General features: G+C 43.0%; 1 protein-coding gene across 17 annotated transcripts in view; it reads left to right on the top strand.

Moving 5' to 3' along the window:
• Positions 1 to 12,224, top strand: part of LOC147114610 (focal adhesion kinase 1) — a 630,568-nt gene extending 618,344 nt beyond the window's left edge. For all 17 annotated transcript variants that reach the window (XM_085992416.1, XM_085992424.1, XM_085992409.1 and 14 more), the window contains 3 exons: positions 3,840 to 3,995; positions 5,147 to 5,227; positions 11,201 to 12,224. In XM_085992416.1, coding sequence (XP_085848542.1) covers positions 3,840 to 3,995; positions 5,147 to 5,227; positions 11,201 to 11,416 — 453 coding nt within the window. In that variant the 3' untranslated portion in view covers positions 11,417 to 12,224. The remainder of the gene's footprint in view (positions 1 to 3,839; positions 3,996 to 5,146; positions 5,228 to 11,200) is intronic.
• The last annotated feature ends 7,703 nt before the right edge of the window (positions 12,225 to 19,927 follow it).

The following is a 19,927-nucleotide window of genomic DNA, read 5'->3' as shown; positions in this document are numbered from 1 at the left end:
TTTTTTGCAGAAAATGGGTGCTCCCTTTTCTAGTCACCTTCAGATGTTACAATTAAACAATAACTGTTTGTGTATCTAACAACACATATTCAACTTAATTGCTCGAGTGTTGTTGTAATCACCCTTTTACTAACATGTTTTAAATTGATTTTAAATCAATTAGAACTTTTATCAATGTTCCTGTGGCCTTGTTTTGACGAATTGCTGGTAGAATCTGTTACTAGAATGAGATTCTGTACGTAGCCTACTCAATGTACATGTAAGGCTCCTGAGTGAACGCATGGGCTTGGTAGATGTTTTGCTAGGGTTTTTATTGTTCCACTGCAGAGCTCAGGATGCTTGATTTGAACATTTGCAAAGTTATGTGCTATTGATTAAATTGTTCCACTTTTACTTAACCAGTTCATTCGGAAGAGTCATTTGATCATTTGAAGACTTAAAACCGTTTGCTGCACATAAGCATATGGCCCTTGCTTTTTCTCCAAGGTTATGGAGGGACAGAAGTTTCTTTTGTTTTATTCAGTTTAGTGTGTAGTTATGTTTTGTTTTTGTTTAACCTTTCTTACCATTTTGTCTCGTCACTTACATGAATATTACATTAACTAATGGGAGTTATGAATCTTTCTCTTCTCTTGTCTGATTTTGTGTGTTTCTGCATATTAAACTTCTAAGTTGTCAAACAGACTTCTCTGCCTTCCACAGAGTTCTGCGTGTCTCGAATAAAGATGTATTGTTCTAGTATAGATCATCATACAAATTATCAGCCAGTGAGGAACTGGGTGGAACAGTGAATCAGCACACAGAATTTTCACCTTTCCAACTTCTGTTTAAATCCAGCCCAAACATGCAGAGATGAAGATGGTGTCAAGGTTGTAAGGGTCCTATATGAAATGAGATTTGGCAGTCCATTTTCTTGCAAATTCAGCATCATAATGCCCATATTTTTAGCACTTCATTGGTACTAAACTTAAGGTTTTACTCAGTGCAGCAGTAAGAATAGCTGCGTGGGAAATGACAAAATTGGTTTGGTAACTGCTTGGAGATTGGAGTTACAGCACACTGCTGGCACAGAGTAGAGGGATCTTTCCCCTGCATCTGACTCAGCTGCCCTTAATTCAGGAATGGTTGTTCCTGGCACTTGATGCCAAAACTAAAAAAGTATTCAACTTTCCAGCATTTACATCCTTCACAAAGCTTATGAGTACAAAAAAGGTTAATTAAAAAAAAATCAGGTTTTTACATTGTTATTTGGATGAAAATCTCATCTACCTTCTCAAAAGTTTTTTAAACTCTAATTTTTGAGGCTTTATGTAATGGTGAATGTCATAAACAACAGTACTCTTAAATAAAACTGTTTAAGTTCTGTGCTATAAATAGTTCTAACTTTGGCATATTTTTGCAAGGGTGGGGCGAGAGAAATGCAGAGACGGCCGTAGTCCTCAAGGGATTAATGCTTTAGTGAAATGTTTCTAAAATATATTCTTCTGGGTTATTCATTATTTTTCAGTTGATCTTAATGTCATCTCTTTTGTTGGCTTACCCAAGACTTTTTTAATGCTCAGTATCTCTTAGGTTCCAGTATTCAGACTTTTTAAATTGATGGGTTAGAAAGTTAATTAAACTTATTTATTCCTACAAATTGCAAGAACTCCCATTTATTTAAAAAGAGTGCCATCCTCCTAGTTTTGGTTCAGTTTTGGGAGAAAGAGTTAAAAGTAATGTTTTGTTTCAATTCAACAATATAATTGTTTTCAATTGTACCAAAAAGATATGGCAACTGATGTCTATAATTAGACTGATACTTACAATAGATCTTCGAGCAGAGAGTCATAAGAACATAAGAAATAGGAGCGGGAGTGGGCCATTTGGCCCCTCGAGCCTGCTCCGCCATTCAATAAGATCATGGCTGATCTGATCTTGGCCTCAACTCCACTTTGCTGCGGGCTCCCCATAACCCTTGACTCCCCTGTTTTTCCAAAAATCTGTCTACTTCCGCCTTGAATATATTCACTGACTCAGCCTCCACAGCTCTCTGGGGTAGAGAATTCCAAAGATTCACGACCCTCAGAGAAGAAATTCCTCCTCATCTCAGTTTTAAATGGGCGACCCCTTATTCTGAAATTATGCCCCCTAGTTCTAGATTCCCCCACGAGGGGAAACATCCTCCCTGCATCTACTCTGTCAAGCCCCCTCAGAATCTTGTATGTTTCAATAAGATCACCTCTCATTCTTCTGAACTCCAATGAGTATAGGCCCAACCTTTCCTCATAAGACAACCCCTTCAACTCAGGAATCAACCTAGTGAACCTTCTCTGAACTGCCTCTAATGCAAGTATATCCTTCCTTAAATAAGGAGACCAAAACTGTACGCAGTACTCCAGGTGTGGTCTCACCAACGCCCAATATCAAGTGCATTTGGTGTAACTTTGCTTTCTTGAATCATTTGGCAGTCATTAGCTACCAAATGCTTTGAAAGACATTTGTGCACTTTTTCAAATCAATGGGTATTTTGAGAATAATGGATTCTTGAGCGATAATAGTAATTTCATTGAGAAGAGGTGGTGCCTTGGGCTATGTGAGCAATGCAATAGTCAACTAAACCCCATAGTTAAATTACAGCCTTGAAATTGTGTTGCTATCTATTATTTACAATATACAGGAAACTCTTTTTTTATACGGGACCAGCATGATGCTGGTTGATCAAAAAGTCCGGATTACAGAGAGGTATACTTACTAAGGTACGAGAGCCCCGTACACGGCCACAGATCCAGGCGTCCCTGTTGCATGGCAACAGGTGCAGGAACCCCGGTTACGCGGCCACTGATCCAGGAACCCCGGTTACACGGCCAATAATATGAAGTAAAACTCACCTGAACCTACTCCTGAATTTTGCCGGTTAAGAGAGATTTCCGGTTATTTAGGTGCCGGTAAAAAGAGAGTTCCCTGTATTCTGTTTTGAGGGCAGTTTTAGTAGTTGGTGTCTTCAGTACTAAGGCTGACTGACATGTCCTTGATGTGTGAAAATGTTCACACAAAGGACTAACCATTGTGGCATTGTTAAGAAATGAAATGCAGTTAACAGCTGGGAATTCTTTTGTCAAGTACAGGTAGACTACCCTTTATCCGAACTTCCGAAAACCGAAACCCTCTAAAAACCAAAGGTTTTTTCGTTCAGCGTAAGTCGTGCGCACGACATGACCAGAGTGGCGCACGACTTACGCTGAGCAGGGCAGAGGGTCACTGAGTTCCCTCCTGGGTAGGAGATTGCAGGCCGAGCCGGGCAGTGTGAAGGAGGTATACCGGGAGAGTGAACCCAACAATACAGCGGCCCGTCCGATAGCTGCAGCGGCCTGTCCGATATTCTTTTCTCCCGACCCCCCGCCGACCCCCACCCTTTCGGATAAGGGATAGTGTATCTTTTATCCCCACTTCCGAAAACTGAAATCCTCTGAAAACCGAAAGTGTTTTCATTCAGCGTAAGTCGTGCGCACGACCCCGACCCCCGCCGACCCCACCCCCGCCCCCGCCGACCCCCACCCCCGACAAATTTCCCAGTCTTATAAAATACCTTCCGAAATCTGAAATTTTCCGAAAACCGAAACACGGCTGGTCCCGAGGTTTTCGGATAAAGGATAGTCTACCTGTATATACGATGATTCTATGATATTCTGCAGTTACTCATAGAAATTTCGGCACAGAAGGAGGCCATTCGACCATCGTGTCTGTGCCATCATGTAGCTAAAGAGATTTCTTTTACCTGGCAAACAGGGATATCCCGGTTGTAATTTGAAGAAATGGAATATAGTATGATGCTAACCAACTTGATTCTTGTAATCTAGATCCAGCCACAAGAAATAAGTCCTCCACCCACAGCTAACTTGGACCGTTCCAATGACAAAGTGTATGAAAATGTAACTGGATTGGTGAAGGCAGTGATAGAAATGTCTAGTAAAATCCAACCAGCACCTCCAGAGGAATACATACCAATGGTGAAGGTGAGGAATGCTTTTAAATTTAGTATTATGGATACTTTTACACTTGTGGTCTTGATCAGCACGAAGTCTCTGGAAAAAGTACGAACAAGCATGTTTGATGGACACAGAAGATTAGACGCTGGCTTGTCACCTCTGGGATCAAATCAAACACAGACTTATGGGTTGGAAATCGCCTATATCTGTTGATTGTGAGGGTCCCGTGTGAAATTGGGTTGGGTAAGCCCAATCAAACACAAAACTGCGCCTAATTAGCACTAAATTGACAATCTCACTCGGAAAGAAATGGAAAATGTCACATACTCAGATATTTTAAAAACAAGAAGCAAAAATAGCCCAAGCCACTCTGATGGGGAATGATGCAGGATGTAAGATCATATTGAAGAGGGTTAGAACATTAAAAGCAAAAATTGAAGGGGTTGAAGATAATTACCATGCATTGTTATCCATCTCCAAATTGCCTGCCTAATGTGCTGTTCCCAGACCTTTGCTGGTACAGCCCTTCTAACCTCATGGCTGTATGAAGATAAGAAATCCAAATAAGGGGTGTCTGATTTGATTTGTTTGGCAGGGAACCTAGTTTTCTTGTTCATGTCAAAATCCACCCAACTCCCAAAGCCTGTGAGACTTTATATGTTGAACTGCATGTTGGGACAGATCAAGGCATTAATGTGCTCTTCGGTAAAGTTTGGGGTTTGTACTCATCTATGAAACTATTGATGTGAATTGCATCTTTTCATTTCCATAAACCACAGGACTTTGGTAATTCCGTAACTTTTCCCAGAATAATGAGATCATTTGTGTTAAAATATTGTCAAACCTGAATGCCATTTCCAAAGTGGAATGAAAAATAACCAAATAAGATCAGCTTACTACCAGGAATATATAGGGCTTCTAACGTCGTATCTTCCTAGCTCACCATGGCTAAGAGCAATTATTATGAGATTAGCTGAATAAAATGCTCGAGAGTGTCACAAATCAGTGAAGTTTATATAAAGAATAAAGTGTTTATTGAAGCATGTTCTGCCAAACAGCACTCAATTTTATTAAATTGGAACAAGAATAAAGAAGTGAGAGTATTACTGTTCATGTCCTGTACCAAGTTGATCAGTACATTGTCAGCAGTGCTTTGATTCTGGTAAATGTATTCTCAGGAGGTTGGTTTGGCATTAAGAACATTATTGGCTACAGTGGATGAAACCATTCCTTCACTCCCAGCAAGCACCCATAGAGAGGTAAGCAAATACAGATTTTAGCCTTTGTTTGATTAAATTGATCACTGCTCACAAAGTAGCTCTTTTACTAGTTGATGAGTCAATCTTGTGTGTATATGTGTATATACACACACACAGGTTGAGCGTCCAAAATCCGGATTTCCGGACTCCGGGACAATTGGTGGCAGAGTCGTCCGGAATCCGTAAAATATTCCGGAACTCCGGATTTTGGACGCTCAACCTGTACTTCAAAAAGCCATTAACTTTTGTTGTCTTTTTTTGAAAAATCCTATGAAAAATGCGAGTGATGCAATAAAACGTTAGTGTTGTGTTTTATCCTTCTTAATCTGCACAGCTCCACTAAGTGTCTCCGCCAGGCTGCGGCCACGGCACCACGCCGCCCTGGTGGCCTAGTGTGGGCCATCGGATGCTCTGCAGAGCTCGCAGCATCCCTCCCCTTTAACAGAAGGGGAGGGGCGGAGAAAATCGTCAGCGCTACACGGAGCGGCCCAGGCATTTCCGGACTTCGGAACGTGTTTCTGATGTCCGAAGTCCGGAAAAGCCCGAGCCCAGGTTGCGATATTTCCGGACTTCTGACATCAGAAACACGTTCTGAAGTCCGGAAAAACAAAAAAACCGGCTCGGCCTCGGTCCCGAGGTTGCCGGATTCAGGACACTCAACGTGTGTGTGTGGGGGTGTACATAGTGCATCTGCGCTCACTTCTTGTCAGCATATTCTTTATAAATTCCTGTGCCCACATTTATAATGGAAATGGTCTGTGTTGTTATGCTAAAACTACATGCCCCCTAGTGGAAACACTGCAGTGCCACCACCAGAAGGAAGCTTTAATTGCAGCATTCTAATTGTGGACAGTGGAGTTTATAATGGAAATTAAAAATAAGGACAAAATATATGATGACACTAAATTAGGGGGGACAGTATATATATCCTCAGCCCGCTAACCTTGCTTCAGTTAAAGACTGCACATGGTCCTGACTCCCTGTGTGCAACTTCATAGGAAATTGACTAATATATAAATAATACTCAGAATGAGCATGTCCTTTGTGTTATAGCAATTTTCATACAATTTATTTCATTTGTTAATTTCAAGAATGTGATCATTTTAGTAAAACTTCTAGCTTTTCTCTTTTTTTAAAAAGAAATGTTCACACAGATGAGGTGTATAGAGAGTCGAACTTTTCCTGCCTTTTGCACATGGTATCAAGCTCATTCCAGTCATACATAGCAACTACTAGCTGCAGGGTAAATCTGCTTTTACACAGCCATCAACAATCTGTCTTAACCCCACTTGCAGAAGAATCTTTACTGAATCAGCATTGATATTTGTAGTTTACATGCCTGATATTTGGCCTCTGTAATTTTTTGTGCTGTGAAATTAAGAATACTCAGACACATTTCACTTGGAACTCTTGGAGCTATTAGACAGATAGTTCATCCAATCAGTACCTGCTGTATTTCAACTCAAATCACAAAAGTAGAATCATAGAAATTATAGCACAGAAGAACATTCAGACCATTATACCTGGGCTGTTGCTAGCTCTTTAAATGGATCTATCTACCGTAATCCAATTTCCCTGCCCTTTTCTATATCCTTTTATGCCATTTATTTTCAAAGACTTATCCAATTCCTTTTTAAATGATGCTATAGTCTGCCTCAGCAGCCATTACGCCAAACTTTCCCATTTCTTCTTCTATTGAAGCCTGAGTGTATGCCATTGATTACCGATTCACCAACTCGTGGAAACAATCAGTGCCTACCCTCCCCAAAACTCTTCATAATTTTTAAAACCTCTATTAAATTCCATCCCCGCCCCCTTTAACGATCTCTGACCCCAGTAAAATCAATGGCGTTCAATGAGGAGAACCTGCCAGCCCCACCCTGTCTGGTCTGCATGTAATTCCAGTTCCACACTGTACCATTCACAACTCCTCAGATAATGAAGCAGTCCATGCCTACATGCAACAAGACCTGGACGACATTCAGGCTTGGGCTGATAAGTGGCAGGTAACATTTGCGCCACACAAGTGCCAGGCAATGGCTATCTCCAACAAGTGAGAGTCTAACCATCGCCCCTTGACATTCAACGATATTACCATCGCCGAATCCCCCACCATCAACATCCTGGGGGTCACCATTGACCAGAAACTTAACTGGACCAGCCACATCAATACTGTGGCAACAAGAGCAGGTCAGAGGCAGGGTATTCTGCAGCGAGTGTCTCACCTCCTGACTCCCCAAAGCCTTTCCACCATCTACAAGGCACAAGTAAGGAGTGTGATGGAATACTCTCCACTTGCCTGGATGAGTGCAGCTCCAACAACACAAGAACCTCGACACCATCCAGGACAAAGCAGCCTGCTTGATTGGCACCCCATCCACCACCTTAAACATTCACTCCCTCCACCACCGGCGCACCGTGGCTGCAGTGTGTACCATCTACAAGATGCACTGCAACAACTCACCAAGGCTTCTTCGGCAGCAATTCTCAAACCCGTGATCTCTACCACCTAGAAGGACATGGGTAGCAGGCGCATGGGAACACCACCACCTCCAAGTTCCCCTCCAAGTCACGTACCATCCTGAATTAGAAGTATATCGCCGATCCTTCATCATCGCTGGGTCAAAATCCTGGAACTCCCTCCCTAACAGCACTGTGGGAGTACCTTCACCACACAGACTGCAGCGGTTCAAGAAGGCGGCTCACCACCACCTTCTCAAGGGCAATTAGGGATGGGCAATAAAGGCTGGCTTTGATGGCGATGCCCACATCCCATAAAACGGATTTTTAAAAAACACTATGGCTGCGATTTTGCTAGCCGTGGCGAATCCAGTGCAGCCGGAGCAGACAGCGGCCTCAAACTCCACACCCATCTTCATCCTGCCTCCTCCAAGTGATTTTGCCCTGATTGACCTTGTTAAGCCCGCTCTGCGAGGTTTCCGGCCAATTAAAAAAGCAGGTCGCCGGTTTCCTTAAAGGGGCCATGTCCACATTCATTATGACAGTTGTGCTGTCAGTGTTCTGCAGCATTGAGGTGCACGGCTGCACCCAGGCTCTCCCATAACTCCCTCCATATGCTTATGGAGGGAGTCACAGCACGCTGGTTCTCTTCCCTTCCCATGGGCGGAAGACATCACCCCAGGAGACCAACGCAGCTTGGTTGCACATTGCACAGGAGGGACACAAGCAGTGATGATGTCAGGAGGACCAGGCTGCAGTGGCCCTAACCTTTCAATGATCACAGTAGATCACGAAACGTTACTGCGAAGCCACACTCAACCTCGTCTTCCTGTGCCACTCATCGCATCCCCATCATTCTGCCTTCCCTATCCTACTCCTGCACATCCTTACTCTCACTAACTTACCTTGCACCTCCACCCATCCATCTCTATCTACATTATCACTTCCCCATTTCACTAACCACCCCTCACACTTGCCCTCATCCTAGTCCAATCATACCAATTAATAACACACAAGGGTAGGCACTTGGGTGTTTTAGCCAATGTTTATGTAACTTTCTGTTAATGTGTTGTCAAGCATTGAAATCCTTATTGTCACCACTTTGCCTTCTTGGACAGATTTGTGTGCAGCTTTGAAAGTGTCTTAGTGAGTTTCAGTGAATGGTGAGACATAATGTCGCCCCCATCCCCAATGGTGATGAATGTGAAAGGAATGGCTTGGACATTGTAGGGATGCTTTATGGTGCTGGTGTGCTGCCAACCTGGTGCATCATGTGGCAGCCAGGGTGTTAAGTGAAGTAAATGTGGCCATGGTGAGACCATCGCTGGCGTCCCGGGCAGCAATGTGCACGGGTGATGATGCCCTGTGTCCAGTACAGCATCAGTTGATTGCGGAGAAGGTTGGTGTGGATGTTGGTGCTGCTGGTGTGCCCAGTGATGCTGGTGTTGTGGCTGATCGTGTTGGGATTCTGAGGACCAAGATGAGATTTTTTCCAAGGGCACCGATGCTGATGGAATAGATGGCAGGTGAGGGTGAGATGACAGAAGTAATCTGTCAATGTTGAGATAGTTTGTTCCAAGGAGGTGACAGTGGATAGAGAGATTACTCCAAACACTTCAAAAGTGCATAAAGCTCAAAAGTGGATTCCAAATCATTAATGCTCCAGCTTCTAAGATTGGGAAGTGAACAGCTATGAAATGGTAGCTTTTATACCACTTTTGCAGCTGTCACCTATTCATGAAATGGAGAGTTGTTCAGAACCTGACATACTTACCTGACGTGATCCCCGAGCAATCTGAACCTTGTGAAAAGCTTGGGAAAATGGTTTGTACCTGGGAAAATGCTGATTAAATTGCTTTAAACACCCTCTTAACTATCTCAATTGCATGACCCGCCGTTTATTGCCAGGTCTGCGAAGTGCAGGCAGAGCCGGCACTAGGGAAACTCGAGGAGGCGGGTTTAGAGTGGGATACCGCCCCACTGTCAATCTTTTTGATTTTGACAACGGACCTGTCTCCGAACCCGCCGTCTGACCGCCGGCAAAATTCAGCCGTATATGATTGAATCTCAATGCCCTCTGAGGTGGCCTAGCAAGCCACTAAGGCCAGCTACGGATGGGCAGGAAACATGACCTTGCCAGCATCGCTCATATCTCACTGACATATTAACACACCAATTGTTCAAGCCATTCTTCATAACTATAACCTCTTATTCCTGATACCATTCTAGTCAATCCTTGCTCTACCCTTACTATGGTACTAATATCCTTCCTATAATGAGTTGCCCAGAACATCATGCAATATTCCTGTTGTTGCCTAACCAGTGCCTTGTACAAATACAACATCACTTCCTTGTTTTTATACCCTTATGTATAAAACCCAGAATCCTATTTGCCTTTTTATTATCTTCTGTAGCTGCACTCTCATCTTTAACAATCGATGTATCTGAACTCCTAGTTCCCTGTTTCTCCATTCTGTTAATCTTCCATTTAGGCTGTACATCCTTTCACTGTTCTTTTTCCCAAAATGTACTGACGTAAGAAAACTACTAGGCACTTGGTCTGAGTCTTGAACAAGGCTTTAATCAACTGTTTTTCAACATGGAGATCTAGTTGTGTTTTTCACTAGTTCCTGTTAAAGAATGTCCTGAGCAAGCTGGGCCCATGCCCGAGTATTTATACTCTCCCTGGACAGCACCACCAGCAGGCCGCCCAGTATTATTTCATAAGTCATTTCCACATGAATGACAAGATTCCTGTCATGTACTACTTCAGATTTCTCTGCATTGAACTTCAACTGCCACTAACCTGTTTGTGTCTTCCTGCATCCTCAGTCACAGTATGACATGTGCCCTGACTTAGTATCAGCAGCAAAGTGAAAGGGACAATGTTCTAAATCATTATACCTCTCAATTCCTGTGTGTCAGTGGGCCAAAACTTGCAGGAGTGGGGCATCTCACCGTTAGTTTGACTTTTTACTGCAGCGGAGTAAATCAACCAGAAAGTTATGCAGATTTGCAACTCGCCACATAACTCTTCTTTGCCTGAACTTGCTGGCCGATTTACGCATTAATAACAGCGTACATCGTGAACTCATCATTATTTTTCCAGGAAGATTTGGCACAATGTGGTTTTTTTTTTTTTCAATTAAAACGAAGCATAAACCAAAATCCACAAAGGATCGTTGGATGTGTAACTCTATCATTCTTATGTTTGACTGCATATATATTTTCCTTGACATTTTTCTTTTTACAAATCAAGATTTTTATTTGATTACCTAGCAGTTTTATATTTTTTAATGGTACATCAGTATTGACATTTTGCGAATTGCACTCCTACCTTTGAGTACGCAATGGCAGGAGTTTTATTAATTCAGCTAAATGCAGCTTAGTGCAATTGACCACTGAGATGTTAACACACTGCTACCAGATTCTACAATTTTGCTTATATGTCATGGTTTACCCTTTTAACATGTATTTATTGTGGCAGCCTCTAATCATCTTTTTCTTTTATAGATCGAGATGGCACAAAAGCTATTGAACTCTGACCTAGCGGAATTAATTGGAAAGATGAAGCTGGCCCAACAATATGTGATGACAACTCTCCAGCACGAGTACAAGAAGCAGATGCTGACAGCTGCGCATGCGTTGGCCGTGGATGCCAAAAATTTGCTGGATGTTATTGACCAAGCCAGACTGAAAATGATAGGAGGTCAGCCTAGACCCCTCTAGCTGTCTGAAACCTGCCCTGGGGGTTCTTGAAATGATCAAGTGATCAAATCTACCACCAGCACATGGAATCACAAAGAGCCAAAAAAAAAACTTTATATATCTACATATGTATAAAAGCAGAGAAAGTACTGTAAAGTCAAGGATTCCAGGACACCCGAGGGCTGAGAATTCTTGCTCCACAGTACAGGAACTCCAGACTGGAACTTTTCTCACTGAATAGAAACAGACCAATATTTAGCTGCAATACATCAACCAGGATTTCAACAAAGATGTTATATTTTCAGACTGAAGTCATTTAAGGTAACAAAACAAAGTTCTTTCCTCGTTCCTCCAGCTCTTGTGGAGAATGGAGGTGTTCCTGTATTTCGACAACACTCTGAAGTGTTAATTAAAAACTAGCATGTAGAATAGACCCGAGAGACTGTATCTTGCTTCGGACAGAAATACATGCCAGTTGTTTAGAGAAAACCTGGAACAGATTGTGCTGCATTTGCTGGTGCAGCAAAATTGAGTGCTGTGTATTAATATTTCTTCTACCATTGTTTAATTTCATTTTTTTTAATTATTTAAAACGAAAGCCATGATGACAATTAAAAACAAAATAGTTACTAACCATCTTGTTTCTGGCTTGTCTAGGAGTTTGTTGGGAACAGCGTAGTATGCAGGTGTGGTACATTTTTTTTCTATTTCCCATATGTATTACCTGTTCTCTAGAACTCCCTCCTTCATTTTGGGGTATAAATTATTCTCAGGAAGAATATAATGAACTGTACAGTTATTTGACCTATTAAAAAGGTATTAACAAGAAGCTCAACCTTGTAATGTTTTCTGCAGATTGTCTGACATACACCTGCACCTTGTTTCCATTTTTATTACTATACAAATTAAGCATAGGACTGGACTAGCAACCCAAAGTTGTGAGTAATTTATGAGCTGGCACCAAAAGAAGTGGCCATGAAAGCTTAAAAACCTAACTGGTTCACTCCTGTCCTCCAGGGAAGGGGAACTCCTGTCCTCCAGGGAAGGGGAACTCCTGTCCTCCAGGGAAGGGGAACTCCTGTCCTCCAGGGAAGGGGAACTCCTGTCCTCCAGGGAAGGGGAACTGCCGCCCTCCAGGGAAGGGGAACTATTCCATTTGGCCTACATCTGGCTCCAGTCCCACACTATGTGGTTGATTCTTAATGGCCTCTGGGCAATAAATGCAGAGAACAAAAAAAAAATTGGGAACTTTAGCATACTCAAAACAACTTTTGGATTTTAAAAAATATATATTTCTTTTCGTCTCTTTCACCTTGTGTTTCTCTTTATCCTCTGGAGAGTAGGTGAGATCTCTCAGCATCTGCACAACTCTGTTGCTGCATGAATTTGCCTTTTAAAGGTTGTATAATTGATGTCCTTGCAAGTCAGGTGACTCCATCTCGTAACCATGTTGCTGTTTTTAAGCAGTATAACTTGTGGAATGAGCCGTAAGGACAGTAGAGCACTGTTAAGTATATCAAATGTCAGCAGAACTAATACCATTGTCATTTTACAGTTTTCCCAAATATTTCAAAAGTAAACCAGAAACACTAGGGGCAAGATTTTCATTGTGCCGTGGAGTTGGGATTGGAGGCGTGCGGGGGGTTAAAATCCCAAAATCGGGGGTCCCGACACCATCCCGCCCCCAACCCGCCTCCATGCCAGTTTCAAAGAAGGCGGGTACCCGCCCCGCACTGGGACCCGCCTACCTGAGGCGGGAAGGGATTAGTGCCAATTAACTGCCTGTTAACAGGTAGTTAACAGGCAGTTTTTAGCCCAATCCCTATTTTGAAGGTTGAAATGTGGGATTCCCGATGGCTCCAAACCACGCCACGTTAGAGGAGTCGGGTTGAAGGAGTTGGAGGGGTCGAGATGTCGGTGTCCAGGTGAGAGATGTGTGCATGAGTGCAAAGGTAAGTGTGTTTGGTGTGTCTAAAGTGATTAAAGAAGTGTTAATTACCTTTTCTTACCTTTTTAGCCTTCCTTCCTTTAGGTCCCGGGAATCCGTCATCTCACCAGCACAGAAAGCAGAATGGCTGCGAACTGTCAAAAGTGAGAACCTGCAGCTTTCTGTGCAGGAGAGATTTCTAACTGAGTCTGTGGAGAAGGACTCAGGTTAGAAGCAAGACTGTCAGTGTTTGACAGCTTCAAACAGCTGTGAAACGCTGATATTTCATCTGTCAGAACCAACCAGAGATCAGGCCATCTTAGACTGGGTATTATGTAACGAGAAAGGATTAATTAGCAATCATGTTGTACGAGGCCCCTTGGGTCGGAGCGATCATAATATGATCGAATTCTTCATTAAGATGGAGAACGAAGTAGTTGACTCAGAGACGGGTCCTAAATTTAAATAAAGGAAACTACGATGGTCTGAGGAGGGAGTTGGGTAGGATTGATTGGGGAATGGCACTCAAAGGGTTGACAGTGGATAGGCAATGGCAAACATTCAAAGACCGAATGGATGAGCTACAGAATTTGTTCATCCCAGTTTGGCATAAAAATAAAACAAAAAAGGTGACTCAACCGTCGCTAACAAAGGAAATTAGGGATAGCATAAGATCCAAGGAGAGGACATATAAATTGGCTAGAAAAAGCAATAATCCTGAGGATTGGGAGCAGTTTAGGAGTCAACAAAGGAGGACAAAGGAATTAATTAAGAAAGGGAAAATAGAATATGAGAGTAAGCTAGCAGGGAACATAAAAACTGACACTAAAAGCTTTTATAGATATGTGAAGAGAAAAAGATTGGTAAAGTCAAGCGTAGGTCCCTTACAGTCAGAATCAGGGGAATTTATAATGGGAAACAAGGAAATGGCTGACCAACTAAGTACATACTTTGGTTCTGTCTTCACAAAGGAGGACACAAATAACCTCCCAGAGATGCCGGGGAACATAGGGTCTGATGAAAGGGAGGAACTGAAAGAAATCAGTATTTGTAGGGAAATGGTGTTAGGAAAATTGATGGGACTGAAGGCCGATAAATTCCCAGGGCCTGATGGTCTACATCCCAGGGTACTTAAGGAAGTGGCCCTAGAGATAGTAGATGCATTGCTGGTCATCTTCCAGAACTCGATAGACTCTGGAACGGTACCCATGGATTGGAGGGTAGCTAATGTTACCCCACTATTCAAAAAAGGTGGTAGAGAAAAAGCGGGGAATTATAGACCGGTAAGCCTGACATCGGTAGTGGGGAAAATGCTAGAGTCTATTATAAAAGATGTAATAGCAGAGCACTTGGTAAGCAGTGACAGGATCGGACAAAGTCAACATGGATTTACAAAAGGTAAATCATGCTTGACTAATCTACTGGAATTTTTTGAGGATGTAACTGGTAAAATAGATAAGGGAGAACCAGTGGATGTGGTGTATTTGGACTTTCAGAAGGCTTTCGATAAGGTCCCACATAAGAGATTAGCGTGCAAAATTAAGGCACATGGGATTGGGGGCAAGGTGTTGACTTGGATAGAGAACTGGTTGGCGGACAGAAAGCAGAGAGTTGGAATAAACGGGTCGTTTTCCGAGTGGCAGGCAGTGACTAGTGGGGTACCGCAAGGATCGGTCCTAGGACCCCAGCTGTTCACAATATATATTAATGATCTGGACGAGGGAATTGGATGTAATATCTCCAAATTTGCAGATGAGACAAAGCTGGGTGGGAGGGTAAGCTGCGAGGAGGATGTCGTGAAACTCCAGTACGATTTGGACAGGTTGGGTGATTGGGCAGAAACATGGCAAATGCACTATAATGTAGATAAATGTGAGGTTATCCACTTTGGTGGCAAAAACAGGAAGGCAGATTATTATTTGAATGGCAATAGATTGGGAGAAGGGGAAGTACAAAGAGACCTGGGTGTTATTGTGCACCAGTCGCTGAAGGTAAGCATGCAGGTGCAGCAGGCGGTTAAGAAGGCAAATGGTATGTTGGCCTTCGTAGCAAGAGGGTTCGAGTACAGGAACAAGGATGTCTTGCTACAGTTGTACAGGGCCTTGGTGAGACCGCACCTTGAGTATTGTGTGCAGTTTTGGTCGCCTTACCTGAGGAAGGACGTTCTTCCCATGGAGGGAGTGCAGCGAAGATTCACCAGGCTGATACCTGGGATGGCAGGAATGACGTATGAGGAGAGATTGTGTCGATTGGGCTTATACTCACTGGAGTTTAGAAGATTGAGAGGGGATCTCATTGAAACCTATAAAATTCTGTCAGGTCTGGACAGACTAGATGCAGGAAGGATGTTTCGGATGGCCGGGGAGTCCAGAAGCAGGGGTCATAGTCTTAAGGATAAGGGGTAAGCCATTTAGGACTGAAATGAGGAATTTCTTCACCCAGAGAGTGGTGAACCTGTGGAATTCTCTGCCACAGAGTGCGGTGGAGGCCAGTTCATTAAATATATTCAAGAAAGAGTTGGATATATTTCTTAAGGCTAAAGGGATCAAGGGATATGGGGAGAAAGCAGGGACAGGGTACTGAATTTGGATGATCAGCCATGATCTCATTGAATGGCGGAGCAGGCTCGAAGGGCCGAATGGCCTACTCCTGCTCCTATCTTCTATGTTTCTTGACAGATGAAATTTCAGTCTGTGATGTCACCTGTTGCCGGGTGGCCCTTAATTGGTCTGCTGAGCCCGCTGGGCGGGCTCAACAAGGTCAATCAAGTTAAAATCGCTTGGTTTGGCCGCATCTCGATGGAGGCGGGACTACAACCCCGAAAGTTGTAGTCCCGCCTCCAACCCGACGACTCAATGAAAATCCAGCCCTAGATGTCAGCATATTGCTTCCCATATTTGATCTTTTTCTTCTGTAGCTTCATTTCACCTGAAGATAGGAAACAGTAGGCCATTCAGCCCCTTGAGCCTATTCTGTCATTCAGTTTGATCATGGCTGCTCTCTACCTCAACTCCATTTACCAGCCTTTGCTCCATATACCTTGATAGCCTTAATTAACAAAAATTATCAATCTCAGTCTTGAAAATTTTAATTGACCCAATAGCCACAGTCTTTTGGAGGAAAGACTTCCAAATCTCCTTCGTGTGAAAAAGTGCTTCCTAATTTCGCTCGGAAATGGCCTGGCTCTAATTTTAAGAATAGGCCCTTTTGTTCTGGATTGCCCCACCAGAGGAAATAGTTTACATAAGAACATAAGAAATAGGAGCAGGATTAGGCCATTTGGCCCCCCGAGCCTGCTCTGCCATTCAATAAGATCATGACTGATCATGGGCTCAAAGCCACTTCCCCGCCCGCTCCCCATAACCCTTCACTCTCTTATCTTGCAAAAATCTGTCTATCTCCACCATAAATGTATTCAATGACCCAGCCTCCACAGCTCTCTGCGGCAGAGAATTCCACAGATTTACGACCCTCAGAGAAGAAATTCCTCCTCATCTCAGTTCTAAAAGGACGACCCTTTATTCTAAATCTGTGCCCCCGAGTTCTAGATTTCCCCACGAGGGGAAACATCCTCTCTGCATCTACCTTGTCGACCCCCTTCGGTATCTTACATGTTTCATTAAGGTCACCTCTCATTCTTCTAAATTCCAATGAGTATAGGCCCAGCCTGCTCAACCTTTCCTCATAAGTCAACCCCCTCATGTCTGGAATTAACCTAGTGAATCGTCTCTGAACTTCCTCCAATGCAAGTATATCCTTCCTTAAATAAGGAGACCAAAACTGTACGCAGTACTCAAGGTGTGGTCTCACCAATGCCCTGTACAGTTGTAGCAGGACTTTCCCTGCTTTTATACTCCAACCCCCTTGCAATAAAGGCCAACATTCCATTTGCCTTTTTGATTACTTGCTGTACCTGCATGCTAACTGTTTGTGTTTCATGCACAAGGACCCCCAGGTCCCTCTGAACTGTAGCATGTTGTAATCTCCATTTTAAATAATAATTTGCTTTTTTATTTTTCCTGCCAAAGTGTATAACCTTACACTTTCCCACATTATACTTCATCTGCCAAATGTTTGCCCACTCACTTAGCCTGTCTATATCCCTTTGCAGGTTCTTTGAGTCCTCTGCACAACTTGCTTTCCCACCCATCTTTGTATCATCCGCAAACTTGGCTACATTACACTCGGTCCCTTCATCCAAGTTATTACTGTAGATTGTAAATAGTTAAGGCCCCAGCACCGATCCCTGTGGCACCCGACTAGTTAGTGTTTGCCAACCGGAAAATGACCCATTTATCCCAACTCTCTGCTTCCTGTTAGTTAGCCAATTCTCTATCCATGCTAATATATTACCCCCAATTCCGTGAACTCTTATCTTATGCAGTAACCTTTTATGTGGCACCTTATCGAATGCCTTCTGGAAATCCAAATACACCACATCCACTGGTTCACCTTTGTCCACCCTGCTCGTTATATCCTCAAAGAACTCCAGCAAATTTGTTAAACATGATTCCCCTTTCATAAAACCATGCTGACTCTGCCTGACTGCATTATGATTTTCCAAATGCCCTGCTACTGCTTCCTTAATGAAGGACTCCAGCATTTTCCCAGTGACAGATGTTAGACTAACTGGTCTATAGTTTCCTGCTTTCTGTCTCCCTCCTTTCTTAAATAGGGGTGTTACATTTGCGGTTTTCCAATCCGCTGGGACCTGTCCAGAGTCCAGGAAATTTTGGTATATTGCAACCAATGCATCCACTATCTCTGCAGCCACTTCTTTTTCAAGACCCTGGGATGCAGGCCATTTGGTCCAGGGGACTTGTCGCCTTTTAGTCCCATTATTTTACCAAGTACTGTTTCCCTAGTGATAGTGATTGTCTTTAGTTCCCCCCTCCCTGTGACCCCTTGATTATCCATTATTGGGATATTGTTAGTGTCTTCTACCGTGAAGACAGATACAAAATATTTGTTCAGAGTCTCTGCCATTTCCCCGTTCTCCATTATTAATTCCCCAGTCTCATCCTCTAAGGGACCAACATTTACTTTAGCTCCCTCTTCCTTTTTATATACCTGTAGAAGCTCTTACTATCTGTTTTAATGTTTCTTCTCTTTTTTTTAGTCATCCTTTGCAGGTTTTTAAAAGTTTCCCAATCCTCTGGTCTCCCACCAATCTTGGCAACATTGTATGCCTTTGTTTTCAATTTGATACCATCCTTTGCTTCCTCAGTTAGCCACGAATGGTGCTCCCTTCTCTTAAAATCTTTCTTTCTCACTGGAATATATTTTTGTTGAGAGTTATGAAATATCTCCTTAAATGTCCGTCACTGCATTTCAACTGTCTTACCCTTTAATTTATGTTTCCAATCCACTTTAGCCAGTTCTGCCCTCATGCCATTGTAATTGCCTTTGTTTAAGATCAGGACACTGGTTTGAGATACAACTTTCTCACCCTCCAACTGAATTTGAAATTCAACCATGCTATGATCACTCTTTCCTAGAGGATCCTTTACTATGAGATCATTTATTAATTCTGTCTCATTACACAGTACCAGATCCAAGAGAGCCAGCTCCCTGGTTGGTTCCATTACATACTGTTCTAGGAAACTATCCCGGATGTACCCTATGAACTCCTCCTCAAGACTACCATGGCCAATTTGATTTGTCCAATCAATATGGGGATTAAAATCACCCATGATTATTACCTTTTTTTTTATACAGGCCTCCATTATTTGTTGATTTATACTCTGTCCAACAGTATTGCTACTGTTCGGGGGCCTGTAGACTACACCCACCAGAGACTTTTTCCCTTTATTATTTTTATCTCCACCCAAACCGATTCTACATCTTGATCTTCTGATCCAATATCACTTCTTACCAACAAAGCCACCCCACCTCCCTTTCCTTTCTGTCTGTCCTTCCGAATTGCCAGATACCCTGGAATATTCAGTTCCCAGCCCTGATCACCTTGCAACTACGTCTCTGTAATGGCGATCAGATCATACCCATTTGTATCTATTTGTGCCATCAACTCATCTATCTTGTTACGAATGCTGCGTGCATTCAGATATAGAGCTTTTAACTTTGTCTTTTTACCATTTCACCTTGTTTTGGCCCCATTTTCTGTTGCACTCTTATTTTTAAACATTCTGTCCCTTCCTGTCACACTCTGGTTATTATTTCCCCCATCTCTATCCTGCTCTATTGTTTTCGCATTTCTCATTGACATTTTAAATTCCCGCTCACCTGGATCATACCCCCCACTATTTAGTTTAAAGCCCTCTCTACAGCCCTAGTTATTCGATTCGCCAGGACTCTCGCCCCAGCATGGTTCAAGTGGAGCCCGTCCAAACTGAACAGCTCCCTCTTATCCCAGTACTGGTACCAGTGCCCCACAAATCGAAACCCATTTCTCCCACACCAGTCTTTGAGCCACTCGTTCATTTCTCTGATCTTATTTACCCTATGCAAATTCGCTCGTGGCTCAGGTAGTAATCCAGAGATTATTACCTTTGTGGTTCTGCTTTTTAATTTAGCGCTGCTCATACTCTCTCAGCAGAACCTCTTTCTTTGTCCTACCTATGTCATTGGTGCCTACTTGGACCATG

Source organism: Somniosus microcephalus, chromosome 7 (genome assembly GCF_052327205.1).
Source record: "Somniosus microcephalus isolate GS21.2 chromosome 7, FLI_Smic_1.0, whole genome shotgun sequence".
Taxonomy (NCBI): Eukaryota; Metazoa; Chordata; class Chondrichthyes; order Squaliformes; family Somniosidae; genus Somniosus; species Somniosus microcephalus.
Note: the sequence above shows the minus strand (reverse complement) of the source record. Positions and strands in the feature narration are given on the sequence as shown.